General features: G+C 49.4%; 1 protein-coding gene across 6 annotated transcripts; it reads left to right on the top strand.

Moving 5' to 3' along the window:
- Positions 1-518: 518 nt before the first annotated feature.
- Positions 519-26,999, top strand: L1cam (L1 cell adhesion molecule). Of its 6 annotated transcripts, none has more exons than NM_017345.3 (28): positions 519-663; positions 10,603-10,787; positions 13,808-13,822; positions 14,720-14,825; positions 15,068-15,267; positions 16,536-16,658; positions 16,753-16,923; positions 17,531-17,642; positions 17,766-17,950; positions 18,108-18,239; positions 18,375-18,518; positions 19,110-19,221; positions 19,329-19,495; positions 19,596-19,752; positions 19,952-20,076; positions 20,236-20,346; positions 20,569-20,766; positions 21,014-21,084; positions 21,260-21,482; positions 22,668-22,783; positions 22,990-23,191; positions 23,286-23,408; positions 23,498-23,671; positions 23,817-23,936; positions 24,046-24,207; positions 24,537-24,674; positions 24,989-25,061; positions 25,554-26,996. In NM_017345.3, exons 2-28 carry the CDS (start codon positions 10,712-10,714, stop codon positions 25,783-25,785), a joined length of 3,768 nt encoding a protein of 1,255 aa, NP_059041.2. In that variant the 5' UTR covers positions 519-663; positions 10,603-10,711; the 3' UTR covers positions 25,786-26,996. The 6 variants fall into 6 exon arrangements, 5 of the variants coding, with proteins under 5 accessions (NP_059041.2, NP_001418509.1, XP_087456722.1 ...); XM_087600596.1 differs by lacking the exon at positions 13,808-13,822 and adding an exon at positions 9,567-9,717 and having other exon boundaries at positions 547-663; positions 25,554-26,999; XM_087600598.1 differs by lacking the exon at positions 13,808-13,822 and adding an exon at positions 9,567-9,717 and having other exon boundaries at positions 547-663; positions 24,989-25,077; positions 25,554-26,999.
- The last annotated feature ends 80 nt before the right edge of the window (positions 27,000-27,079 follow it).

Below are 27,079 nucleotides of genomic sequence, written 5' to 3'. Positions count from 1 at the left end.
CCTCTTCATAGACTGGGGACTCAGGTTCACAAGCACATCCCTGAAGGACCCTGACCTAGGGTCCTGGCTGGGCAGGGGTTCGAAGACATGACCAGGGCACAGCCCGGACCTAACGGTATATGAATGCTCTTTACTGGCCAGAGCCCTGGAAGGCCCTGCGGAGGCGAGGTAATCTGGTTCCCAGTCTGGCTCCTCTCCTCACTGTCCAGCCTCGGGATCCTGAGAATACTTCTGCAAGTGATTTCCAATACAAGCCTCAAGGGCGGCGGGGATCCCTGATGGTGAGATTTGTCACTCTCATCTCAGGGATTCCGGCACTGCTGAAGCTCCTGACGAGGACCCCCGCGAGGTCCCTAGCGCGCGTGGGGCTCCGCGGCCGGGTTCAGAAGAAACAAGGAGCGAGGGTGTGGTGAGGCGGGGCCTGCTGCGGGGGAGGTGATCTCACTCCCTCCCCCTCCCTCTTCCTCCCCTACCTCCCCGCGCACGCTGCCCCGCCCGCCGCCGCCGCCGCCGCCGCCGCCGCCGCCGCCGCCGCCGCCGCAGCCTCAGCAGCAGCAGCAGCAGCAGCAGCAGCAGCAACATCCGCGTCGGCAGCAGCATCACTGGGTGGCGGGTCCGAGGCCGGCGTGCACAGAGGCTGGGCTGGCAACCGGAGCTGCGCAGGTAAGACGGACTGATTTGTCCCCTTGGCCGCAGCAGCGGCTGCATTCCAGACCCAGCTCTGCCTCGGGCGCAGAGGGAGCTGGTTTCATGCCTCCTCTTCATAGAGCGTAGGAAGGCTGGAGCCCCACCCATGCTAGGCACCGGGCTCTGAGCACTGCGGTCTGGAATGGGTTTGGAGAAAGTGGCTAGGTGCCAGAGCCCGACAGGTGAGGGGTAACTGGGCGGTTCCCCAAATGGATGCTTAGGGAGGGGCACAAGAGTGGTCAGGCAGGTTCTGTGTGGGCAAGTGGGGCTGAAGTTGACATATCCCTGTGGGTGTATGCGTGTGTGAAGAAGGAAATGTGATCCCAGCAGAACGTCCATCTAACCCAGTCGACCGCCGTGGGGTGTGGCTCTGGGCGTGGCTGTTCCTCATCCCCATTCTAAAGTCCTGATTGCGGGTGGGGTGGGGGAGAACCCAGTGACTAGCATGGTGTAGGGGAGATCGACGAAGCTTCTCCAGCAGTGGGAGGGGGAGAAGGAACAGGGATGGGCGCTGCCTGCGCCTCCACCCCAAAGTGGGGAGGGGGCTTTGTTCTTCACCTCCTCCTTTCCAAATTTCCTCCGGGGATCCCCTCAAATGAGCTGCAAAACCAGTCTCCTCAGGCGCAGAACCTTCCTTAGGTTCTTTGGCCAATAAAGACTACACTAATAAAGATGGATTTGAGCACCCACTGATGTGCCTGTGGGTGCACATGGGTGTAGACCATGGGTCCACCAGGTAAAAAAAGGGATGAAGGGCCTCATTGACTCAGGACCAGGGATTTCTGGAAGCAAGGTACCTGGGATTCTTTCTGTAGAGACTGGAGCGATTTTGGACATTGTTTTACACTCTCTGTTTAATTATGGAAGGAGGGACCTTTCCATACCCTATCCCCTTCGATCTAGTTCAGAGTTTTAGGGTGTCGATTGATGGGGATTGAAAAGAACAACAGATATAACCCACTGCTCCTTACCTAGTATCTAGAACCCCTATCCATCTGTCTCAAGGAGGCAGGACCACCTGGGGACCACCTGGGGACCACCTGGGGGCCTGGCATCCCTTTCAGGTAGATAGATGTCTTGATCCTAATTAATGTAACCAGTGCTAGAGGATACTAGCAGCCCAGTGTTTTCTTTGCTGACTCACATGGCCCTTCTGATGAATAGATCCACCAGCCTTTCTTCCCACCTTTATGGGCCTTTAGTAGGGTGACTAGGGTGGGGCTTACCCAGGGCCTCACCTCTGGTGGGCTCCTTGCTGCAGATGGTGGAATGTGACAAACCTAGCTTCTCACCTATCCCAACATCTATGCAGCACTGTATAGACATGCTTACCATTCAGGCACCAAGCCTTCAGTCACCCTCAAGGGTCTGTGGCCACATGTCGAGTTGGTGACAGGGCTGGGACTGGGAACTCCCCACTTCTCTGCCTCCTTGCTGTATTTCAATGTCTGTCATTCTGTATTATTTTTTTGTGTGCACAATCCCCAAAGCAATATATCTTGTTACAGTACATTTGAAAAACACAAAAGCAACTTATTGGAATACATTTGAAATAGAGAAGAACAAAAGAAATTAGGAATTGCCTGTGATCTGATTACCGAGGAGAGGGAAACACATTCGACATTCATCACAGCACAGCTCTCCTGGATTGCTACTACCTACTCCCAAGAGACTCCTCCCCCAGTGCCCAGCCTATTGCCTTCTGCAGAGCACCATGGCCAGGCATGGGGGCTGTTCACAGAATGACTGCCCAGGGACCGAGCAACCATGGGTGGGGTAGTCGTTTGCTAGATAGATTTTCCACTGCTGAGTGCCTTCTTGGGGCAGACTGCACATGTAAGTAACCAGCCACCAATACCATCCTTGTCCCTTTGAAATACAGATTTCCCTTTTATTTCCTTCATGATAATTTGAAGGGAAAAAGGAAGACAGTGAAGGAAGGCTAGCAGACAGGGAAGCTCTGCTATGCTCCCTGGTTGGCTTCTTCCCTCTTCTGTCACTGAGGGATAGGAACTTTCCAAGAGAAGCACTTTCCATGATTGACTAGGTAAGGTGAAGGGGACATATGAGTGTACCATATTGGCTGTTGCCCAGTTCAATGATTCAAGGCAGTCAGGCCATATTTTTAACTTCAGCTTCACTCCTTCCTTCCTTCCTTCCTTCCTTCCTTCCTTCCTTCCTTCCTTTCTTTCTTTCTTTCTCTCTCTCCCTCTTTCTCTCTCTCTCTCTTTCTTTCTTTCTTTCTTTCTTTCTTTCTCATTTTTAATTTTTTTGAAACAGTTTCTCTGCACAGCCCTGGCTGTCCTAGAACGCTCTCTTTAGACCAGGATGGCCTCAAACTCAGAAATCAACTGCCTCTGCCTCATGATTTCTTTCCAATTTTTCACTCTAACTCTGGCTGATCTAGTACTCTAGTGTAGCTGAAGCTGATATCAAGCTCAAAGCAACCCTCATGCCTCAACCTTTCTGAATGCTGGGATGATAGGCCTCAGTTTTGCTGGCTATCACATGAGGAGTGGTGGTTCATTGATTTATGCAAGATCTCTTTCACAGTAAATGGTACCAACCAAAATGACAACAACTAAGTGCTCCTCTGGACTGTGAGGGTGACATGACCTTGCAAAAATGACCTAGGTCAAGGATCCTATCATTACATGTGTCCAGGGTATGGAGTAGAATTGAGGTCCCATGTGGAGATCTGATCTGTTAGGCCTCTCTTTATGGACAAGGTGTGAGGAGGTGACATGTAGTTCTGGCTCTGGGTGTGGATCTAAATTCCAGGACTTGTGCCCCAAGCTGTCATTGTCTTTGCCCTGTCACCTGTTCCCAGGATGGGGAAGGCTTAGGTCCCTGTATGGGGCCAATGAGAATGGACCCTCACTAGCCTCATTCCTCAGGTCCTATAACCTTGCCATCTGTCACTTGCTCTAATCTGTTCATCTTTTCTGCTTTTCCAGGCCCCTTGCATTCCCTAACATTGTTATTGTCTCACTGGGCCATTCCCTTACTACATTTGCCCATAGAAGGTGGATTGCAGCCTTCCCCTCCTGTTTTCTCCTCTGTCTTCCCTTGGCCCTGACCCTGTCTTCCCACTTCCCCTTCCAGTTGGTGCCCTTCAGTCTGATTGCCCTTTTGTTTATTGTGTATGTCTTTGGTCCACCCTGTACTTCCCCTAAGGTGTTCCCCTTTCTCAGTAACTCCTGATGGTTATGAGCTTGGCACAGAGTTGCTAGTCCCCATAATAGGAGTGAGTCTTAGTGTATCTCAGTTGTCTCCATGTCCCTGAATTGGGCTTAGACATTCCCATATGGCCTTGCCCGACTTGGAGGGTAGAGAGGAGCATCTGATGACTACCCTACCTGCTTCCCAAATATCAACAGGGTCTCTGTGACTTCCTAAAGGCTGTGGTTGGAGGGAGAGGGAGGGGTCAGAGGAGGGTAGGAGTTCTTTTGCCGAGGGGAGAATCTGATCTGCTGGCCTTTCTGGAAGCTTTTCTTTGTCCATTGCCCCCAACCCAAGGCCCCAGAAACTTGCCACAGCTTTTCCAAGTTAAAAAGCTGCAAGGCCACTCAGCAACTTGTGCTAGTCCCTGGCACCTAAACCCAGTAGGGTCAGCTTCCTAAACCAGCAGATGGGTGGGGCAGGAAGGTAGTAGAATATGCACTTGTCCGTGAGGACTTTGGAGCATGTCTGTCTCAATATTGGTCTGAAGATAGAATTTGAAGGATGAAGACTGTCTCTTTATGAGCCCCCTCCCTTCTCAGAACTCCAGTACAAAGCATCCAGTGCCAGGCAGAAATGGGGGAGGGTAGCCCTAAGTTTGGAGGTCTGCATGGGAAAGTCGGGTTGCTGGGAAGCTTTGAGCCTGTGTGTGTGCATTCTAGTATTTTTATTTGCATGTGTGAGGCTCATGTATCTGGTCACATGTGTATATTTGTGTAACGTCCATTAGTCTTGTTTACTTGCATTGGGCTCCTATTTGGTTGTCTGTGCATATTTGTATATCTGTATGTTCTTGAGAGACAGCATGCACACATGCGCATCTTCCTGTGTCTACATGGGTCTCTTCCGTGGCTCTAACAGAGTCTATGCTGGGGGGCAGAGCCTCTGACCAGGCAAGGGTTTGGCTATTCCCTTGGGTCCCCTCCCCAGATGGCTTCGTTCATTCCTTAGGAATGCTTAAGCCATAAGGAGGACAGAAGCACCATTGTCCACTCCCAGGCTTCCTGTGCCTCTTCTGCCCTTTAACCCTTTGGGAATAGAAGCCCCAAGGGTCTGGTCTGCTGGGGGGCCTGGCAGTGTCTGAGCCACTTCCAGGAGTCATTTTGGAATTGGAGACAAGTCAGCTGCTGCTCTCTGTTCATCATATTTGCTCACAATCTCTAGTACACATGGGTTATCTATTTGTTTGGTGGCCCCTCACCCAAGGAATGAATCCATGTGGTCTCCTCTGCCCCTCAGTGTTAAGCTCATCCTACCTCACCCATGAAATTCAGGGGCAGGAGAACCCTGATACCTGCTTTTGCTTTGTGACTCTGCCTCCAAGGCTCTGGAAAGCTGAATCTTGGTCTGTGCCCTGTTGGGGTGAATTCTGACTCCTGCTTGGTCTCTATCACTCCTTAGTACAAAAACAGAGCTTTGCTGTCCCTAAACTCTGGCTGGAGAGAGGAACCTTTGTGTGCTTTTGGTTGAGATTTGGGCTAGTAGTGAGGGGACAAAGAAACCCAGCCTGCCTCTGAGTCCAACAAGAAAAGCAGTTAGCCTTCTGTTTAATTGAGTACTTGAAGTGGTGTTATAGGAGTCTCACAGGGAGGGCTTCAAGCTGAGGGGAACCCAAGTAGAAGGGCAGATATGTTGTTTGGGTCAGGCCTGCTCCATGAAGATATGCTGTTGCTTATATAAGACTTCCTCAAGCCCGTCCTCCCAATACTCCACTCCCTATCTTCTACATTTGCTTAGCAAATAAGCCCTTCCCCAGGAGACAGAATGGCTTGGAGACTATCCTTGACCAGGCCTCTGGTTCTATAGGATCCAAGCAGAAACAAATTAGGGTGTTAGAGGAGCTTTTGGCAGCTTCCAGAGCCTCTACACCATTTAAAACACCACCCCTATTGAGTGCCTATGGCAGCTCTGCACACAGTTCAGCTCTGGGCCTCAATTTTGTCACTTGTCAAATGGAGCTAATAAGGATGAAATGAGTCTGTGGAAAGTGCTTAGAAGAGTCCCTGGTAGGCGGTAAGCGCTATGAGTTCACTTAAGAAAATGGAGCTGACAGAGATCATGGTTGAGGGAGTGTCAGACGGAACCAGTCAATGGTGAGGATCCTCCCTCCCTTCCTCACAAAGGGTTAACCTCCATCTGCTCCCTTTCCATCATTTAAGAATAGTCCTTAACAGGTGAGTCTTAGTTGCCTTGGATACAGAAGCCTCAGGCAGGGTAAGGGGGCTGGGATAAGGAAGGCTGAGACTGAATGGGGTGTACACTCTTCAATCTCCCCTTGAGGAGATAGAGAGGAAGGAGTCTAAAGACTTCTGGACTTCCAGATAGATACGTGTAGGGACTTTCTCAAGCAGTCTTCTTTATGTATTATCTAAATAACCCAAAAAGCTACAACAAGGCTTCCCCCACCTTTTCTGTGAGGCTCCATCACCATAGAAACCCAAAAGCCACAACCTATTTGGTTGGGAGAAAGCTTTAAAGGGGCATAGTGAATAAGGTTTAGGTGACGATGATACCTTCATGTCACTATCAGCAGAATACCAAATGTCTTCTTCTTCCTCCCAGGCCTGAGGGATAGGTACCTGCCATCCATTCTGTGCCTGATATATATATACCCAGAGCACTGAGACCCCAGTACTGCCCCAATTCTGTCCTGATGCCATTTCCCTAGACGCTGAGTAGAAAGCTTGGAGATTATTTGACCCGCCTTCGAAGGGCTCTCTTCCTGCCTCTCCTCTAGGAAAGACCAGCAGTGGCAGTCGTGGAGCTGGTTAGGCATGTGCTCCAAGTGCATTTGCAGGGCATCCTTGGAGAGAGAGAGAGAGAGAGAGAGAGAGAGAGAGAGAGAGAGAGACAGAGAGACAGAGAGACAGAGAGACAGAGAGACAGAGAGACAGAGACAGACAGAGACAGACAGAGACAGACAGAGACAGACAGAGACAGACAGAGACACAGACACAGACAGAGACAGACAGACAGAGAGAGAAAGTTCAGAGGTTGAAACAATGACCCTAAGTCTCAGCCAGGTACCATGACCTCTCAGACCTTTTCCTGGCAACTGACTTTGCCAGAAATGCAGCACTAATGACAATAACATGGTGTGGTGTAGACAAGAGGACTCCCCATGGAACTCAGGCAGGACATAGAATGGCCAAGGTGAGGCTCCTTAAGAGCTGTTATTGAGCCCTCTCCTGTGGTCTTGACTCTCATCTCCTGGACTTGCTCCTCACAATTAATGCTATACCTGTTTTTCTCCCTGACCATAAAAGATTTTTGACAATGTGGCTAGGATAATTGGAGGCTAGCTTCACTTGGGAGCATTCTCACCTTCGTCTTATGTTCCACAACTGTGTAATAGGTGTACACAGTGATAGGTGTACATGATTGGGACACACATACACACACACACAAACACACACACACACACACACACACACACACACACACACTGTTGTGCCTATGATTTTCTCTGCACCTTCCCCAGTCAGGTGGCTGCCTATTCTGTGCTGTTGAGCACTCAGCTGCAATCTTGGAAGGATCTGCTAAACTTCTCTAGGGGCTTCTCCCTCTCATAAGCCTCCTCTCTGTAGGAACCTCCACCTGTTCTCTGGGACATGTGCATCAGTCAACAGTGAGTCATTTATCTTACTGTCTTCCTGCTCCAGTGCCATAAGTGAGCGGGGGCTTATCACTGTCATTGTGGAGCTTTGTCTCTCTGGCCTCAGTACTCAGCATCTCTACTCTCCCTGCCCTGCTTCTGGACCCAGATTGACCTCCAAGCAGAGAAACCCCCCACACTGACCCTAGCTCATTGTCTCCCCCGCCAACTCTGGCCTGGCACCTCTCCCTTCCCAATCTACCCAGGAACTGGGACTACTGCAAAGGGAGGTAGCAGTGGCCTGCATGCAGGTGCATACACCTAACCCTCATCCTTCTTTCTCTACACTGCTTTTTGCACCTATCTCTCATTCTTTGTATTCCTTTTACCTTTTCCCCCGGTCTTGCCGCCCAGGTCTCTGTTTCTATATTTCTCCATCTTATTTATCTCTTGGCTCTCTAGTCTTTTAACAGCAGTCTTTGTCATGTCTTCCCAGCCCCCTAACCCTGCTTCGCAGACTCTCCTGCTTCCTCCTGCCTTTTTCTCACTCTGTCTGTCACCCTTGGCAGACTGGGCCTTGGCTCCATCTGTAGAATATTTACCACCCCCCTTTGCCCTCCATAGAGCTGATGGGGGGTCAGGGCCTGCTGAGCTAACAACCTTAGCTCTCTCTATAATTGCCTGAGGAATGGTGAGAGATCAGAGACCCAGCAGCAGTGAGAAGAGAGACAGAAGAGACCACCCCCCTTATCTGTCAAAGGCTTCTCAATCTTCTGGCTCCTTCATGCCTGCCTCTGAGTGTTCAGACCATGGCAAGACAGATAACAAATAATATTAGGAGACATAAAAATAAATTGAATGTGCAGTTATTAAGATAGATCCAGGATGGGACACATACAAGGATAACACAATATTTCTACTCCCTGCTCCTCACCTTGCATGTATAACAAACCTCATTCTGGGATCATAGGTTTGGAGGAAAATGAGGAAGTGGCTTGGTAGAAATCACCAGTTCAACACACAGAATCAAAGCATCCTCCCAGACAGGGCAGTCCCTCTTTGAGCTTTCCTTGCTCCAGTCCCCACCCCACCCCCTTCTCAGACCAGGGCTCAGAGCTCCCAAGGCTGTTGTTTGATCCCTTGCTCTCTGATCTAAGTCTCCCACTGCTTCCTACAGGCCTTGAAGTCAAGACTAAGGCTGCCTGGGGCTGCCTGGCCCTGCTATCATTGGCTTTGTTGGGGGAGGTGTTGGTAAAACAAAACCACTGTTCTATTCTGGGCCCCAGCTCAGCTCTTGAAGATTTGGACTGATCATCCATTTTCCACTTCCTACTGTTTAAATCATTCCCTTGGCCTCGAGGCCAGCTATGTTGACCCATTCTGGTGCTCTGCCACCCTCACCAGCTTTGGAGGGCAAAGCTACAAGTTGACTTCTACTCTCAGATCACCCCCGTGTGTGAAATTGATTTGTGACTCCTGATGGAGTTCAGATGCCTTAACATGACATTCTAGGACTTTTGACCTTCCTTTTGGATGTTTTAATATTTCTTTTATATTTATTTTTTTCTATTCTTTTTTTTTTTTCGGAGCTAGGGATCGAACCCAGGGCCTTGTGCTTACTAGGCAAGCGCTCTACCACTGAGCCAAATCCCCAACCCCTCTTTTATATTTACTAATTTGTGTGTTTATGTCAGGATGCCTACTTGGGCATCAAAGAACAATTTGTTCAAATCAGTTCTTTCCTTACATTATGTTGGCTCCAGGGAGCAAACTCATGCTCTCTGGCTTGGTGGCAAACATCTTTGCCCATGGAGTCATCTTATCAGTCCCACTTACTTGTTTTTGAAACTTAGGTGTTCTAGATGAAGACCTCTACTTTGATAAGATCCTGGTTAGATGAATTTATTGAGGACATCCAGATTGTGGTTCAGGGTATCTAACTCAGTTACCCAACAACACTAGCTCTTCCTTTGTCTGAATGTTTGTTTGATCATTACCTCTTTTTTTTTTCTTCTTTTTTTCGGAATGATCATTACCTCTTTCGTGTCTTTTATTGTGTCAGTCAAAGTAGCCTGTTTTCTTGGAAGTCTATATCTTCTCCTAATCTTTGTCTTGGACCACAAGTCTTTGGGCCCCACCATATCCAGCGGAACATACTTGGAATGACTTGGACATCTAGTAGTTGAACTCTGAAGACTCAACAAAAGAACCAGGTACTGAGACTGCCAGATATGAGAAATATCTTGGGAAACGTCCCAGAACTTTCCATGACCCTGGCCTGGAACATGTATATAACAATAGAAAGGACATAGCTTCCACTATTGTCCACTGGGGCCTGAAGAGTAGCAAGGAAATGCTTTTTATCTTTCTCTCAGTTCTTAAGAACAGGGTCTATTTTTCATCCTCTCTTCCTTTTCTTGAGCCTGTTAAATGAAATGCAGCTATCTTGAGCCCATTTTCTGCTTTCCTACCCTGTTCCCCAAGCCTCCAGTTTATAGGTTCTGATAGCTGCCAGGGATCACTCATCTCTTAGAAAGATAACAATGAAACTACAAGGAACATTCTTTACATTTATGTGTGCAAACTAGAGTCACAGGGATTCATCCTCCACAGGCACTTTCAGACACAGAAAAAGCTATTAGTAACACACTGATTCCTCTACACACACATCAGTGTATGCATACATAACCACATAAATACTCCCCACATGCTGATCTGCATCCACGCACCACCCTTGGACACCTGCTTACAGGCAGGTATATCAACACACTCATGGCTGATAGTACCCACAGGGGAGTTAATTGTGGTAACTAGTTGGTGCTGGATAGTCAGCTAGCAGAAAGGCACAAACCAAAAGAAGGGAACGAAAGGGAATCTGGAGTCCCAACCAAGGCGGTCTCTTAAAAGTTTCTCCTTCTGAGGTGGAATTGCTTGTGTAAAGAGTAGGAAGGAGGAAAATGTGTGTGGGGGGGGGGGGTAAGCTAGCCAGCTGGGGCTGGAGCCAAGATCTGGGCTTAGATGTTAGTCACTAATGGCTGCCTCATCCACTCTCTTCCTCTCTCTCTTCTCCCCCACCTTCCCTCCTCCCTTCTCTCAAGTCCCCCACCCCCACCCCCGTCAGCAGGTACCGCTGGAACCAACCACCAGTGAGAGGGTGAGTGGAATCTGGCCAGTTGTGCTGCACTGATCTGCTGAGCTGACAGGAAGATGGTCATGATGCTGTGGTACGTGTTGCCTCTTCTCCTCTGCAGCCCCTGCCTGCTCATACAGATTCCTGATGAATGTGAGTAACTGGAGGGAGCTTCAGCACCTCCTACCGCTGCTGTGCTGAGCTCTTCTTTATCTTTCACCTGTTCACTTTCTCCCCACTTTTAGCCCTCACTTCTTCTGTAGCATGGGGTGAGCAAGAGTTACGCAGGACTCTTTGTACCTTTAGAAGGGTCAGGAAGAAAGCATAGGGAGTGTCAGCACCATGGACAGGAACATACATGATGCGTCCAGTACCACGGACAGCAGACCGTGCAAGACATCCTTCTGGACCCTTTCCTCTGTTCTCCTTTAGCATGAGCACCTTTCCAAACCCACTCCCTGCTTCCATTCCCTCTGATTACACTGCATGGATGTAGCAACCAGGAGAATGGGCAGTCTTACGATCTCAGCTTTTTCCCATCTTAGGCCCTGGGGAGTCTTGTCTCTTAACTGAGGCAGGAAAAGACACCTTGAAAAAAACCAGGTCTTGGGGGCTGGAGAGATGGCTCAGTGGTTAAGAGCACCGACTGCTCTTCCAGAGGTCCTGAGTTCAAATCCCAGCAACCACATGGTGGTTCACAACCATCTGTAATGGGATCTGATGCCCTCTTCTGGTGTGTCTGAAGACAGTGACAGTGTACTTATACATAATAATAAATAAAATCTTTAAAAAAAAAAGAAAAGAAAAAAACCAGGTCTTGACTCAACAGCTTTTGGGGGGTGTAATTATTTGGAGGCATTGGGAAAGGGTTGGAACAGGTGTCTGTGATACTTGGAGTGCTATCACAATTAAGTGTGTGGCTATCGTGGAGTGTATCTGTAGAGTGGGACTAGGCTTTTGAGTTGACTTGTTCATGTGTGTGTGTGTGTGTGTGTGTGTGTGTGTGTGTGTATGTGTGTGTGTGTATGTGATGTATGTGTTTTAACTGGGTAGATGACTGCTAATAGATATGATTTTAATTTCCTATTTCAGTAAGTCTGTGAGTCACTCCAACTTATTTAGGGTCAGGTTTGTGGAGATGTGCAGGTATTTGTCTGTAACGTTTCTTTGTAGTAAGATGGGTGTATGTATATGGGTGAGTAGAGAATGTATGCAAATGAAGGGTATGTTTACTGTGATGAGATTTCCTCCCAAGTTTCAGCAAGAGTTGTCATCATGTAGGAAAGCATTTCATACAGTACCATATATGATAATGTTTATGCATATTGAGTTACTAGGCTTTAATTCTTGTCCACTTTGTTATCTTTATCTCTGAACCTGGACATAAAGAGAGGCAAGCTCCACAGCAGGTGTGGGGAAGACTGCCAAGAACGGGATAGGAGTCAAGAGAGGCGAACTTGAGAGTCACTTGACATCAGGGTATAGCAAACTTTGGAGGAGGTGAAGAGAAATTGATGGCCCAGAGGTTAAGACACTCACATAGATATCTGTACACCCATTCCTTATCCCCCAGAGATGCCTACATATAAGTGTGCTGGGAATATGAAACAGACCTTGTGGGGTTGGGGATTTAGCTCAGTGGTAGAGCGCTTGCCTAGCAAGGGCAAGGCCCTGGGTTCGGTCCCCAGCTCCAGAAAAAAAAAAAAAAAAAGAAACAGACCTCGTTCCAACTAGGCACAGAGATATGAATGGAATAAGACACACCAACAGAAATACACACTGGTGATTTACACTTAAATAAGTTATCTATACAGAAATCAAGGAGCAATTGTCTATACAGACATGGTGGCTGTATAGCACAGCACTATGCACTGAAATGCAAGCACACACAGACAAGTCTGTACATGTGTTCAGATATACATATATACACCAACAGATACTGGATATGCACATTCCAGGATATCCACACATGTGCCAGACCCTAACTTTTGCATATTCATAGACATATAGTAGCCCTTCCTTCTCTGTCTTTCACTTGCTTTTCAAGGTCTGCTTTCTAATCTAAAATGCCAAGACCTTATGCTGGGTATCAGCCTGCCTTGCTGCCAGATGGACTGGTCCATCTTGCCTGGGTGTGTCTTTTGTGTGGTGGGGGCAGGGTAGACTTAAAAAAAAGTGGCAACAAGGACAGATAACTAGGCCAGAGAGCAGAGCAGCTCTGGGGCTGCCCTGGGCAATGACCAGCCCTTGGTACTTCTCTGAGATGATGCAGCAGGCAGACATGCTGTCTACCTAGTGAGACTTGCCCTCCATTTCTCCTTCACCAGCCTCTCCAGACTCCTTTGTCTCTCTTCTTGTTTCTTCCACTGAGTTGATTCCCCTTATTCTGTCACTGCTGTCACTCTCTTGCTCTCAGATTGGCTCCTCCCCAGATCATAGACCTCTGTGGTTTTTTCCTAGGGAGTCCCTTTTTCTCTTCTGGGAGCCTTATGCTAAAGCTGAAGTCTGCAGAGGCAAAGCTTTCAGAGCCAAACCAGTGTTCTTGTTCTCTTCTCTCCCCTTTCTACATCCTTTTGCTGCTCAGTTGAGTCTTGAGATTGGGGCAGCTCCTCTGCCCCAGGGAGCTTGGTGGTGTCCTGGGAGGAAGGAAGGAGAGAAGGATGGCTGGGGCAGGTCCTGAGGGCTATGGAGACTCAGATGCTCGCAGGGCCTTTGGGAGGGCTTGAGGAGGAGGGGCACCAGGCTCTGAAGGCTCGGGCCTTCCTAATTGAAAACACTGAGCTGCACTAATTGGATTAGGAGGGAAGTGGGCTGGAGCAGGGGAAGGCGCCAGTTGCCAGGCTGTCTGCTTCCAAATCTTCCAAGGCATCTTGGGAGAAGAGTTTAGTTCTGTGGGCCTTACCCAACCTTGCCAGGGACTATAACAACACCCTTTACTAAAGACAAAAGTTCTGTATTTCTGGGTCTACAAATCCTGGGGCTATATCTGGTGAAGCCTTTCTTCTTGGAAGTTGTGCCATCCACGGATTCTGTCCAGTGCCCCTGAATTTCCATATCCTTTCCATGTCTCTATGGGAGTCTGCTCCAGCTTGCTTCTCCTCCTGCCATCAGGCCCTATTGGGACTGCCCTCAGAATTTTTCTCCCTTCTCTCCCTTGCTGTCTGGATTCTCAGATAAAGGACACCATGGTAAGTTGGAGGAGTGGGAGAGCATACTTAAAGGCCACCATCAGGGAGGGGGAGGGGCCTTGGGCTGAGCCAGCACACCTTTGTTCTGTATATTGGAGAACACTTATTTTTCCTATAGTACTGTAAATGGCTGTGGTTTGTGCTTTTTTTTAGGTGGGGGAAACTCGGGTCCCTTTTCTTTTGTTCCTTTAACTCAATCCAGAGGCTCCTCTTGGTTTCTTCTCTCACCTGAGTTTAGCATCTTTGCTTCTGTTGGAATTTCTGTCATTCTCACACTGTTTCCATGTATTGCTGTCATGCTGGTGCCATCTCCTCCCACTAGGAATTGCTCTTCTTTTGGGGGAGGGTTATTAAAGACAGGGTTTCTCCATGTCGCCCTGGCTTTCCTGAAACTGTAGATGAGGCTGGCCTGGAACCCAGAGATCCATCTGCTTCTGCCCCTCAAGTGTCTCTCTCTCTCTCTGTTTCTCTGTCTCTCTCTGTCTCTGTCTCTCTGTCTCTCTCTCTCCTTTCTTTTTTTCTTTCTTTTTTTGTTGTTGTCTCTCTTTACTTTTTGTTCTTTCTATATCTTTTATCCAAGTACTAATCAGGCCTATTTAGCATTCGAGATCAGATTCATTTGGGATAATATGGCCATAGACTTTTCTCTCTGTGCCTTTATTTGTCTTTTTCTCTTTGTCTGTCCCTGTCTATATCTTTCTCCTTTCTCCAACTTCTATTGGTATCTTTTCTCTGTTTCTCATGTGTCCATTTCTGACTCCCTGTGTCTCTTAGCTTCTCTTTTTCTCACTGGCCATGGGCTTCCTAAGTGCCCTGCTATCCTCAGGTTGAGACATAGGTTGAGGCCATGGTATCAACCAGACATAAATTTCCCCATTTTTCTTATTTTGTCTCCAGTACTGGAGCCACCTGTCATCACAGAACAGTCTCCACGGCGCCTGGTTGTCTTCCCAACAGATGACATAAGCCTCAAATGTGAAGCCAGAGGCAGACCCCAAGTGGAGTAAGTGCTCCCCACTCTCTGACACTCTGTTCATGACAGCTGACCTTAGCCTCTAGCACTCAGGCTTCCCTGGGTCACCTAACTTCTGAGTCTAGAACCCTCAGATCCCCTGGGTTGTGACCCTGAGTCCCTGTCTACACTGGTCCCACCAGCTGGGGTTCCCTGGCTTCAAGAACACTCACCCCTGTCATGTTGCAGTATGTTTTGAGTGCTAGAACCTCTTATCCATGCTCTGTCCACAGGTTCCGCTGGACGAAAGATGGCATCCACTTCAAACCTAAGGAAGAATTGGGTGTAGTGGTACACGAGGCACCCTATTCTGGCTCCTTCACCATCGAAGGCAACAACAGCTTTGCCCAGAGGTTTCAGGGCATCTATCGCTGCTATGCCAGCAATAATCTAGGAACTGCCATGTCGCATGAGATCCAGCTCGTGGCTGAGGGTGCGAAGCACTGCAGGGCCAGGAAGGGCTTGGGGTACCTGAAAGGAAGTTCCTGGGTTGGGGATTTAGCTCTGTGGTAGAGCACTTGCCTAGCAAGTGCAAGGCCCTGGGTTCGGTCCCCAGCTCCGGGGGAAAAAAAAAGGAAGTTCCTTAGTTTCTGGGAGCTGAGTGGAGGCCTGACTGGCAACCACTGGCTCCTTAGCCAGTCATGTTGTGAGGTGCTTAGATGCCCTACAACCCTCACCTCACCCTAGCTGTCCCCATTTTCCCTTCCTATTTTCTCCAGTAGTTTATTTCACCCTTTCACCCTCTTTTTTCACTGAACTTCTTGTTACCTCATTGCCCCTTCTTTCTATTAGTCTTTCTTGGTGCCTACCTTATGATCACTGCTGGTGGGCTTGGGGCATGGACTGGCTTGAATGGGTGGGTGACTGCACCAGGGTCTACTTTGCCTTCCTGTCTGCCCACCTGTCTCTGAGTTACTCCCTGGCTTGGCCTTTTTTTTTTTTTTTTTTTTTTTTTTTTTTTTTTTTTGGTTCTTTTTTTCGGAGCTGGGGACCGAACCCAGGGCCTTGCGCTTCCTAGGTAAGCGCTCTACCACTGAGCTAAATCCCCAGCCCCCCTGGCTTGGCCTTTGTAGCTGCTGTTTCTGCCTGGGTTTTCCCCCTTTCACTTTAAGCTTATCTCTGTTATCTCTGCCATTTATCTTTTCTTGGTTTTCCCACTTTGGTCTCTGCTGTCTTCCGCTCCTGCATCTCTAACTTGGCTTCTCCATCCGTCTCATTCCTGGTTCTAGAGCTGTGTCTTTATATGTGTCGCCCTTTCCCTGGGGTTTTCCCTCTGCATTCCATCCTCACTGAGTTTTCTGCCTCCTGAAGCACTCTCTTCTTCAGTTACCTTGGGAACCGTTGCCATGGTTTCCTGTGTCAAGATGATGGAAGGGTCTGTGGCTCCTGCATCCCTCTGTAGCTCCCCTCCCCCACGGCTGCACCTCAGCCTCCCCCCACCATTCTTGTACTTTCCTCAGGATGGGTGGGAGGGCTGAGAATTGTGGTGGATTAACCCTTCTTGGTCAGTTGGCCTCCTGCTTACCATCTCTACTGTGGGGCTCCTATCCCCACTATAAACCTCCAGAATTTTTGCCTCCCTTTATGTGAACTTCCACCTGGCCCCTTCCCACCCTTATGAATCACCATGACCTCCCATCTCTCCTTCCTGTCTTCAACTGTTTTGATCAAGATGAGAATGCCAGTCTCTGTCCTTTCTAGGTGCCCCCAAATGGCCGAAGGAGACTGTAAAACCCGTGGAAGTGGAGGAAGGAGAATCAGTAGTTCTACCTTGCAATCCTCCACCCAGTGCAGCCCCACTTAGGATCTACTGGATGAACAGCAGTGGGTGACAGAAGGAGCTGCTGCCTGGAACATGGGGGCTGGGGGTCTTCTCCAACAGATTCCCACCTCCATCACCTTGTCTCTTCTTCTGCAGAGATTTTGCACATCAAACAAGATGAGCGGGTGTCCATGGGCCAGAACGGAGACCTATATTTTGCCAATGTGCTTACCTCAGACAATCATTCAGACTACATCTGCAATGCCCACTTCCCTGGCACCCGGACCATCATTCAAAAGGAACCTATTGACCTCCGGGTCAAGCCCAGTGAGTCCCAGAATCTGTGATAACCCTACCCCACTCTTTTCTTGACTTCCATCTTAGCCCCCAAGAAAAGGGGCACACAACCACAAATACCCTCAAGGCATTATTGCTCTCAAATGTACCCACTAAGATCCCTTCTGATGTGCTGAAGGTAGAGATAGATGGATTTTTTGTTTGTTTTTTGGTTTGAGACAGAGTCTCACTCTGTATCTCTTGCTGGCCTAGAACTTGCTATGCAGATCAGAGTGGTCTCAAACTCAAAGAAATCTGCCTACTTCTGTTTCCCAGGTGCTCGGATTGGAGTCATATGTTACCACATATTGCTAGGACACACTTTAAAAAAATAGTCTCCCTCTGTAGACCAAGCTGGCCTTGAACTCATGATTCTTTTGCCTCAAGTTTATGAATGGATGCTAATGTGACCACCATACCCATCAGGCATCTTTTTATTTTTCTGGAACCCAAGGCTTCGCAAATGTTAGGCAAACTTTCTACCACTGAGCCATACTGCAGCCATTCTTTCTAACATAGGAGCAAACAGAGGCCTAGGTCCCCACTGAGATGTCCAATTTCTCTTAAGTCTGATGACTCACTCCTTTTCTCCTGGTAGCCAACAGCATGATTGACCGGAAGCCACGCCTGCTCTTCCCCACAAACTCCAGCAGTCACCTCGTGGCCTTGCAGGGCCAGTCATTAATCCTGGAGTGCATTGCTGAGGGATTGTGAGTGTGGACTTCTAGGGTGGAGGGCTGGTGTTTGGTGGCCTCCAACAGGTTTATGCCTCAGGACTGAATGGTTTTGTTGTCTTCCTCTCTCTTTTCCCTTGGCACCATGACCCTGGGCAGCCCTACACCCACCATCAAGTGGCTGCACCCCAGTGACCCTATGCCAACAGACCGTGTTATCTACCAGAACCATAACAAGACACTGCAGCTCCTCAATGTGGGCGAGGAAGATGATGGCGAGTATACCTGCCTTGCTGAGAACTCACTGGGCAGTGCTCGGCATGCCTACTATGTCACTGTGGAAGGTATGGGCATGGTACATTCTTTCCCAGCTAACACAGGCTCCTCAGAATGGCTTTTATGGTTGATGACCTACAATGTCCACTGTCATGGGAGAGGGCAGGGCCTACACTTAGGGCCAAAGCAAGCTTCAGGCTCAGGCTGCTTTTTCCTCCTGCTCAGCTGCCCCATACTGGCTGCAGAAGCCCCAGAGTCATTTGTATGGGCCAGGAGAGACTGCCCGCCTAGACTGCCAAGTCCAGGGCAGGCCCCAACCAGAGGTCACCTGGAGAATCAACGGAATGTCTATAGAGAGTAAGCAGGGCCTCAGCAGTGGTTGGGTGTGTAGGGAGTACAAGAAAACTTCAAGGGGAAGAAGAGGGAGAGGAGGGCTTTCAGTAAAGTTCAATGTTCTAACCTGAGCCTTTGGGCCCTGCCTGTTGCATACAGAGGTGAACAAGGACCAGAAGTACCGGATTGAGCAGGGGTCTTTGATCCTGAGTAATGTGCAACCAAGTGACACAATGGTGACCCAGTGTGAAGCTCGCAACCAGCATGGGCTCCTACTAGCCAATGCCTATATCTATGTTGTCCGTGAGTGCAGTGACCTTATCTCCTGATTGCCTTCCTTCCCTCTGTCCCTTCTTTTTCCCCAGCCACCTGCTTACCCTTGCCTCATAGCCCCCAGTCTCTCCTTCCAGTCCACCAAACCTACTCAGCCAGCACCTGGTTGGGGCATAGCTTTTTGGGGCTGCCTTGCTACTTTCTAAGGCCTTCACCTCATCTTTCTTCCATTCTCACAATAGTTGGGAGTGGGAGTCATAGAATAAGCAGGGTCTTGTCATCATGTCTGAGTAGAGGTGTACCCTGGACAAGATGTAACCCAGGATAGTCTAATGACTTCTGTCCCAGATACTCAGGGAAATTTGGGGCTGGCCAGGGAAGGCTTTGGGGAATATGGTAAGTGGTCTTTGAGCCTTCAGTACTTGGTAGAATCCTGGTGGCTGAAGTACATACAAGTCTAAGGAAACCATTTAGCCAAGGCGGAGAGGGACAGCCTAGAATGGGGAAGCCAATAAACATGGCTCCTAAAGGTCTGTGTGTGCCATCTGGGGGGGTTACTGGATTCTCCTACACTTGGGACTTCTAGACCTACCCTGTCTCCTGAGACCATTCTTCCCCTAGAGCTGCCAGCCAGGATCCTAACAAAAGACAATCAGACATACATGGCAGTAGAGGGCAGTACTGCTTACTTGCTGTGCAAAGCCTTTGGAGCTCCTGTTCCCAGTGTCCAGTGGTGAGTGCCCATCTTACGGAGGCTTCTAAGCTATCTTCTCATCTAAAGATTCCAGGAGGGCAGGGAGGCCAAGCTGGTTAGGCCAAGCCAGACTCTGCTTGTTCTAGGCTGGATGAGGAAGGAACCACAGTGCTTCAGGATGAAAGATTTTTCCCCTATGCCAATGGAACGCTGGGCATCAGAGATCTCCAGGCCAATGACACTGGACGCTATTTCTGCCAGGCTGCCAATGACCAGAACAATGTGACCATTTTGGCTAACCTACAGGTTAAAGGTTAGATATGAGCACACATGACTGTCAGACTTCCTGAGAGGTAGAGTCAAAGTCTGTGTTGAACATCAAAGTGACCTGTCTTCCTCTTTGTTCCCCTCAGAAGCAACCCAGATCACACAAGGACCCCGGAGCACAATTGAGAAGAAAGGTGCAAGGGTGACATTCACGTGCCAGGCCTCCTTTGACCCCTCTTTACAAGCCAGCATCACTTGGCGTGGAGATGGGAGAGACCTCCAGGAACGTGGAGACAGTGACAAGTGAGGGCCGCCAGCCCTAGAATGGGCTAGGTAGAAGAGAGCAGAGAAAAACTGGGAGTCAGACCTCTTAGCCTTATTCTGGCAGGAGGCACTCCTCCTTAGAGGGGGAAGTTTATGGTAGGACAAGGGAAAGGGTCAGGAATGGCAGAAAGTGGTTCATCTGCCACTAGCTAAGGGGCATGTATGCCCCTACCTCTAGGTATTTCATAGAAGATGGGCAACTTGTCATCCAGAGCCTGGACTACAGTGACCAGGGCAACTACAGTTGTGTGGCCAGCACTGAACTGGATGAGGTGGAGAGCAGGGCACAACTCTTAGTGGTGGGTAAGTCCTAATATAGAGTTAGGTACAAAGAGTACCTATCTTCTGACCCACCATGCCCGTGCTTCCTCCAATTGCTGGACATTCTGAGTTGGAGGTGGGGGCTCTTGAGGAGGCTAGGCAATCCGCCTGCCATGAGAATCCATCTTCTGTGACCCTCAGGAAGCCCTGGGCCAGTGCCTCACCTGGAGCTGTCCGACCGCCACTTGCTGAAGCAGAGCCAGGTGCACTTGTCTTGGAGCCCTGCTGAAGACCACAACTCTCCCATTGAGAGTAAGAGACCTGAGTATAGCATCCCCTGCACTACCGCCACCAGCTGTCCCTCTTCTTCAGATTCTCCTCTCTTAGGAGCCACAGGATGGCCTGACTCATTAAAGCATATACTTGTTTTCCAAGGGACTTGGGTTCCTTTATATAGCACCTACCTCCCCATTGTCCTCCCTACTAAGCTACACTATATGCTTATTACTCCACTGTGGATTTGCTTCTTGGCAGAATATGACATTGAATTTGAGGACAAGGAAATGGCTCCTGAGAAATGGTTCAGTCTAGGCAAGGTGCCAGGAAATCAGACCTCTACTACCCTCAAGCTGTCCCCCTATGTCCACTATACCTTTCGGGTCACTGCCATTAACAAATATGGTTCCGGAGAACCCAGCCCTGTCTCTGAGACTGTAGTCACACCTGAGGCAGGTAAGCCAAGGCAACATCCTCTCCCAGATCATCTGAAAGGGGTGGTAGTCACTGGAACCCAGGTTTTGTGGGTAGGGTGTAGAGAGGGCATGCTGTGCCCATACCCTCTGATTCCAGAGTTCCAGGGGCAACAAGGAGGCCTTTGTTGTACTCTTGGTGCTACTGGCTTACTGCTTCAGGAGCCAGAATGGGCCATTTGTTCCTTGCCCTTGCTACAGCACTGATAAGTTGACACATTACTTTCCAGCCCCAGAGAAGAACCCTGTGGATGTGAGAGGGGAAGGAAATGAGACCAACAATATGGTCATCACATGGAAGGTGAGGGTCCCTACCCTGATTTGCATTGTGGACACCAAGCCAGGACACAGCTATTGACTGTCCTTGGGCTGTAGTAAAGAGGAAGCCAGTGCCTGGGGGATATCTGGGCTGGGGGACAAGGCAGAGAAGATGGGCGCTCTTGACCAATGGCTTCTTATCTGCTGGCCTCCCCCAGCCCCTTCGGTGGATGGATTGGAATGCCCCCCAGATTCAGTACCGTGTACAGTGGCGACCACTGGGCAAACAAGAGACCTGGAAGGAACAGACCGTGAGCGACCCCTTCCTGGTGGTGTCTAACACTTCCACATTTGTGCCTTATGAGATCAAAGTCCAGGCAGTGAACAACCAGGGGAAGGGCCCTGAGCCCCAGGTCACCATTGGCTATTCAGGGGAAGACTGTGAGTATTGGAGTGAGCTTGGCCCACATCCCGGGGCTTGAGAGCTGGGGACTGGAATCCTCATGCATGTCATCCTGTCCATATGTGTATTTCAGTCCATTTGCCATTGCCAGCCCCCACCCCTCAGTGATTCATTGTACAATTCTTACAAGAAAAGACATGCTTTCCCATAGATACTGTGATGTTATGAAATTCTGCACAGCTCAAATTGCTGCACTTTTGCCATTAGCAGAAATAGCAGTTGACTGAGCCAGCACTATGTTTGGCAGCATTTCCTCTGTCTGGTCCAGGGAGTGTCTGGTATAGGCTGAGTATCCCTCATCAGAAAATCCCAACTCTGAAATGTTCCAGGAGCTGAAATATGGCACCCAGTGGGAAATTCCACACTTGACTTTTTGTGTTGGATCAGTGAAAACACATGCTTGCTAAAAATAATGTGGTATATATAATGCTTGGATGTAGCTCATTTGTTATAGTGCTTGCTGAGTTCCAGGAGACTATCTCCAAATTATGTACATATTGGTATAATATTAAGTGTGGCATTCCAGAAGCTGAGGCAAATATTAGAGGATGCCCTAGGACACATACTGAGTTCTAGGATAGCCCAGACTACAGAAAGAAACCTTGTAGATTTAGAATTGAACTTATGGGCTGGAGAGATGGCGCAGTGGTTAGGAGCACTGACTGTTCTTCCAGAGGTCCTGAGTTCAATTCCCAGCAACCACATGGTGGCTTACAACCATGTAATGGGATCCAATGCCCTCTTCTGGTGTGTCTGAAGACAGCTACAGTATGAATGCATAAAATAAATAAATAAACCTTTAGAATTGAACTTATCCTCTTATCCTCAAGACATCTTATTATGTATATGCAAATATTTCAAAATGTAAAAGAATTCAACTTACTTTAGATCCAGCATGTCAGCTAAGAGCTAGTTACCAAAGCAAGTTTCCATACCTTGTGGTTTTCTTTGAGTCTGGAGCATATCGACTGGTAATTTTGAGCACCCAGTCAAGATTTTTTTGTGGTTTCTCTGTGTAAATTACTACTTTTTTCCTGGAGAGCCCCATTCATCACTGACTAGCCCGTCATGTGACATGCAAGCCCGCTTTCCTGTGGGAAGGAGTTTGACCTGCTGGCTTAGGTGAAGGCTTATGTCTTCTCCAAATAACTGGATGTTTTCAGACCCCCAGGTGAGCCCTGAGCTTGAAGACATCACAATCTTCAACTCAAGCACTGTGCTGGTCAGGTGGAGGCCTGTGGACTTGGCCCAGGTTAAGGGCCACCTCAGGGGATACAATGTAAGGATTCAGGGTATGGGGAGAACTAAAGAGGAATGTCCTAATACCTCATGAGGGTGGGAATTCTGTTGTCTGTGAGCAGCTCCTCTGGAAGTTCTTGGGTTGGGGGAAAAGGGCCTATGACAAGGGTGGTGAGGAACATGTATTGGACGTCCTGCTTAGTCGATGACTTCTACTCTTATGAGGTTTGTTGGCCCCCTGGACAGGTAACGTACTGGTGGAAGGGCAGTCAGAGAAAGCACAGCAAGAGGCATGTCCACAAAAGTCACATGGTGGTACCTGCGAACACCACCAGTGCCATCCTCAGTGGTTTGCGTCCTTACAGCTCTTATCATGTGGAGGTACAGGCCTTTAATGGGCGGGGCTTAGGGCCTGCAAGTGAATGGACCTTCAGCACCCCAGAGGGAGGTGAGTCTGCCTGCCACCCTACCCTATACCTGCATCCCCTGCCCCTTCTCCTTGGACTCAGGCGACGACCTTCTACCCTTTTATACTTCCACAGTGCCTGGCCACCCTGAGGCATTACATCTGGAGTGCCAGTCGGACACTAGCCTGCTACTGCACTGGCAGCCACCACTCAGCCACAATGGAGTGCTCACTGGCTACCTGCTCTCTTACCATCCCTGTGTGTGCACTGTACCTGGTATGGAGGCTGGGAGATCTAGAAAAGACCGAAGCTGGTAACTGAAGCCAGCCTCTTATTTCTTTCCACAGTGGATGGGGAAAGCAAAGAGCAGTTGTTCTTCAACCTTTCGGACCCAGAGCTCCGGACTCATAATCTCACCAACCTCAACCCTGATCTACAGTACCGCTTCCAGCTTCAGGCCACCACCCAGCAGGGTCCTGGTGAGGCCATTGTGCGTGAAGGAGGCACTATGGCCCTATTTGGTGAGCTGAAGCAAGGGTTTTGGCGGTGTTAGTCTTGATAGTTATCTTGTGCTTGATCAAGGGAGGAGGTTGACTGGGAGGCTAATCTCAGAAGAGTGGGCCTTTGAAGAGCCTTGTGGTCCCCCTTTGCTCCTACATTCTCTAGGCAAGCCAGATTTTGGCAACATTTCAGTCACAGCAGGTGAAAACTACAGTGTGGTCTCCTGGGTCCCTCGGGAGGGCCAGTGCAATTTCAGGTTCCACATCCTGTTCAAAGCCTTGCCAGGTGAGTGCAGAGATATCCTTGGGGTAGGGAGCTGAGGTTTTGTCCCTATCTGTAAGGTGTCTCCAGTCCTCCTGCTGAGTCCCTCTGCCACTGTGTCTCATCTGTACAGAAGGGAAAGTGAGCCCTGATCACCAGCCTCAGCCTCAATATGTGAGCTACAATCAGAGCTCCTACACACAGTGGGACCTACAGCCTGACACCAAATATGAGATCCACCTGATGAGGGAGAAGGTCCTCTTGCACCATCTGGCTGTGAAGACTAATGGCACTGGTAAGGCACTGAGGCCACCATCCTCTGCCAGGAAGCCTTGGGCACCACTACCAGGTTTGTTGCATGCAGCCCTTAGCAGCATGAGCCACTCTTTTGCCTCCCAGAAATCTGGGCTTTCCCTGCACCATCTACAGAGGGCTCTCTCCCCCCTCTCCTTACCTGCTGCTGTGGTACCTCCTGGCCCCAAATGTCCCCTATAGCTTCAAATGGGTCCTGAGCACTATGCCTTAGCTTAGAGGCTACTGCTCAGGCTTAGGAATGTAGCATGCCTGTTAGCAGCATAGCTCATCCCAAGGCCTGGTCTTTGTCTTCCTGCTCTGTGCCTTCAGGCCCCGTGCGAGTTTCTACTACAGGTAGCTTTGCCTCCGAGGGCTGGTTCATCGCCTTTGTCAGTGCTATCATTCTCTTGCTCCTCATCCTGCTCATCCTCTGCTTCATCAAACGCAGCAAGGGCGGCAAATATTCAGGTAACCTGGAAAATGTGATGACTCGGGTAAAGATGCTACGGCTGAAAGTAGAGAAAAAACCTTATCCCAAGAGCCCAAACTTGGGAGTTGCATGACAAGCATATTCATAGAGGTAGGGTGCAGCCCAAAGATGACTTCTTCCCAGGCTGGGGCTACAGACACCTACACCAGTGGCAGCTGGATGGATCCACATGGGTTGGGTGGGTCACTCTGAAGGTTTCTAAGGGCTAAGACAGTACTGGGGGCTCTTAGCACAAAGCAACCCAGAATATGGCGGTGGGCAGGAAAAGTTGACTCCTCTGATATGTCTGTAGTGAAGGACAAGGAGGACACTCAGGTAGATTCCGAGGCCCGGCCCATGAAAGACGAGACCTTCGGCGAGTACAGGTGAGCAGGGGCAGAAGTAGGGGTTGGCCCAGTTCTGCTTGACCTTTACGTCTTACTCAACTCCTCTCTCTTTTCTGTGCTTCGGGTGACTTCAGGTCCCTGGAGAGGTAAGATGGGACACTAGGGATGACCAGTTAGAGCTCAGGGCCTGGGGAGGAAGGGACCCCCACTTTTCCTTTGGTGGTCCATCAGTTACCCTTTTAGGGAGAGACCAACATTACCCAGCTATTCTTGTGTTAAGACCCTAGTTGCTGGGCTGCCTGTAACTCCTCTGGCTGCCTTTAACCTCAAGTAAAGCTCCAGCAGTAGGTACAGGCCTTGTGGCATCATGCATACAGCCTGACCTCCTAGACGTGTGTCAGGATGAGTCCCAAAACTTCCTGTATGGACAGGAAAATAAAAGAGGGCAAGAACCTACTAGGGTGACCTGCTAGGGTATTCTGCCAGGGCCCTGCAATACATCTACTCACACCCTACCTTCTCTCCATACAGTGACAATGAAGAGAAGGCCTTCGGCAGCAGCCAGCCATCTCTCAATGGAGACATCAAACCCCTAGGCAGTGATGACAGTCTGGCTGATTATGGGGGCAGTGTGGATGTCCAGTTCAATGAGGATGGCTCTTTCATCGGCCAATACAGTGGCAAAAAAGAGAAGGAGGCAGCGGGAGGCAATGACAGCTCAGGGGCTACCTCTCCTATCAATCCTGCAGTAGCCCTAGAATAGCAAGGTCCAGTCATGTGAGGCAGGACCAAGCTGGGCCCAGGGCCAGAGGTGCAGAAGAGCCAGGGGCCAAGACACCTGGCCAATGCACCATGCCATTGGCCTGCTGACTTTGGGATCGAGGTCCTTCCTTCTTTCCACAGAGCATGGAAGACTTGACTGGAGCAGAGAGGAACTGTGACTTCGAGTCTCTTTCTTACCACCTGCTACCCTCTTTATTGCCAAAACCCAGCTGCACCCTTTCCTGGGCATACGCTGCTTTGCCCCGCTCAGGGCAGTTCACTCCCATATCAGGGATCTTCAGGTGCTGCCTTGCCGACCCATTTAGACAGAGAGGCCATAGTTTGTGGGAGAAGACAAAGGAGAGTCCTCTGAGCCATCTCTGAGAAGCTGTCCTCACTTTCTGACTGGAAACAGGCATGGTGGGGTCTGTTCAGGACTAGCTTGGCACCTCTTCTTTCTCCCTGGCTAGCCTGACTGGAGACAGAACTCTGTCCCCACCATCTGCTCCCTTTGCCATTTTTGATCCAATCAGGATGGGGACCTGAGCAAGCTGGCCGCCTGTGTAGAAGAGGCCATCTGGAAAGCCCAGAGTCGTCCCCCACCCCCTTAGCACACTAGGTTTACACCCTCCTCCCATTGCTATTCCACCTTTCAGGACACACACACACACACACACACACACACACACACTTACTCATATTGCCTTCGATACCCACCAGAGAACATCGAAGTGGCTTCTCTCACTGCTGGAGATAGGCAGACCTCTTCCTACTGGAATTGGCTAGACTTTTCCCTGCTGCCACCATACCCCAGGACCCCTTAGCAGCCCTGCCTGCCCCCAGTTCTTGTCCTCAGCCCCTTCCCCTGTTCCTCACGTTGGGAATGTAAATACACCGTGACTTTGAAAGTTTGTGCTGTTGCCCTTTCCCCATATGCCACTAGCTTGTAGGCAGATGTCTGAGTCTCTAGGTGGTTTCCCCATTTTATAGCAGTTAGCTTTGATGATCTCACTCCAAGAAAAATAAAAGCAGACACACACACAAAAAAGCAAAGATTGGCTGTCCCAGCACTGCTGTGGTTCTGCTCAGCAGCTGTGCTCTTCCTGTATGCCTTTGCTTGGTCTGTTGATGAGCCCTCTACAAAAAACAAATATATATATATGTACATAATATCAGAATTATAACAGGCAAATAAAAACCTGGAAATGAAAAGACCTTTCATCATTTTAATATGAGTTCTTACTCCCCTATACATGTCCTAGGCTGTGGAAGCTCCATCTCTGGGCAGGGGATGC

This window comes from Rattus norvegicus, chromosome X (genome assembly GCF_021556685.1).
Source record: "Rattus norvegicus strain SHRSP/BbbUtx chromosome X, alternate assembly SHRSP_T2T, whole genome shotgun sequence".
Lineage (NCBI taxonomy): Eukaryota > Metazoa > Chordata > Mammalia > Rodentia > Muridae > Rattus > Rattus norvegicus.
The sequence above is the reverse complement of the archived record's forward strand: the minus strand, read 5'-3'. Positions and strand labels throughout refer to the sequence as shown.

Coding starts and splice junctions, on each gene's coding strand:
- L1cam (NM_017345.3), top strand. CDS start 10,712: ATGGTCATGATGCTGTGGTACGTGTTGCCTCTTCTCCTCTGCAGCCCC. Junction 15,268..16,535: donor GATCCAGCTCGTGGCTGAGG/GTGCGAAGCACT, acceptor TGTCCTTTCTAG/GTGCCCCCAAATGGCCGAAG. Junction 17,643..17,765: donor GAGTGCATTGCTGAGGGATT/GTGAGTGTGGAC, acceptor GACCCTGGGCAG/CCCTACACCCACCATCAAGT.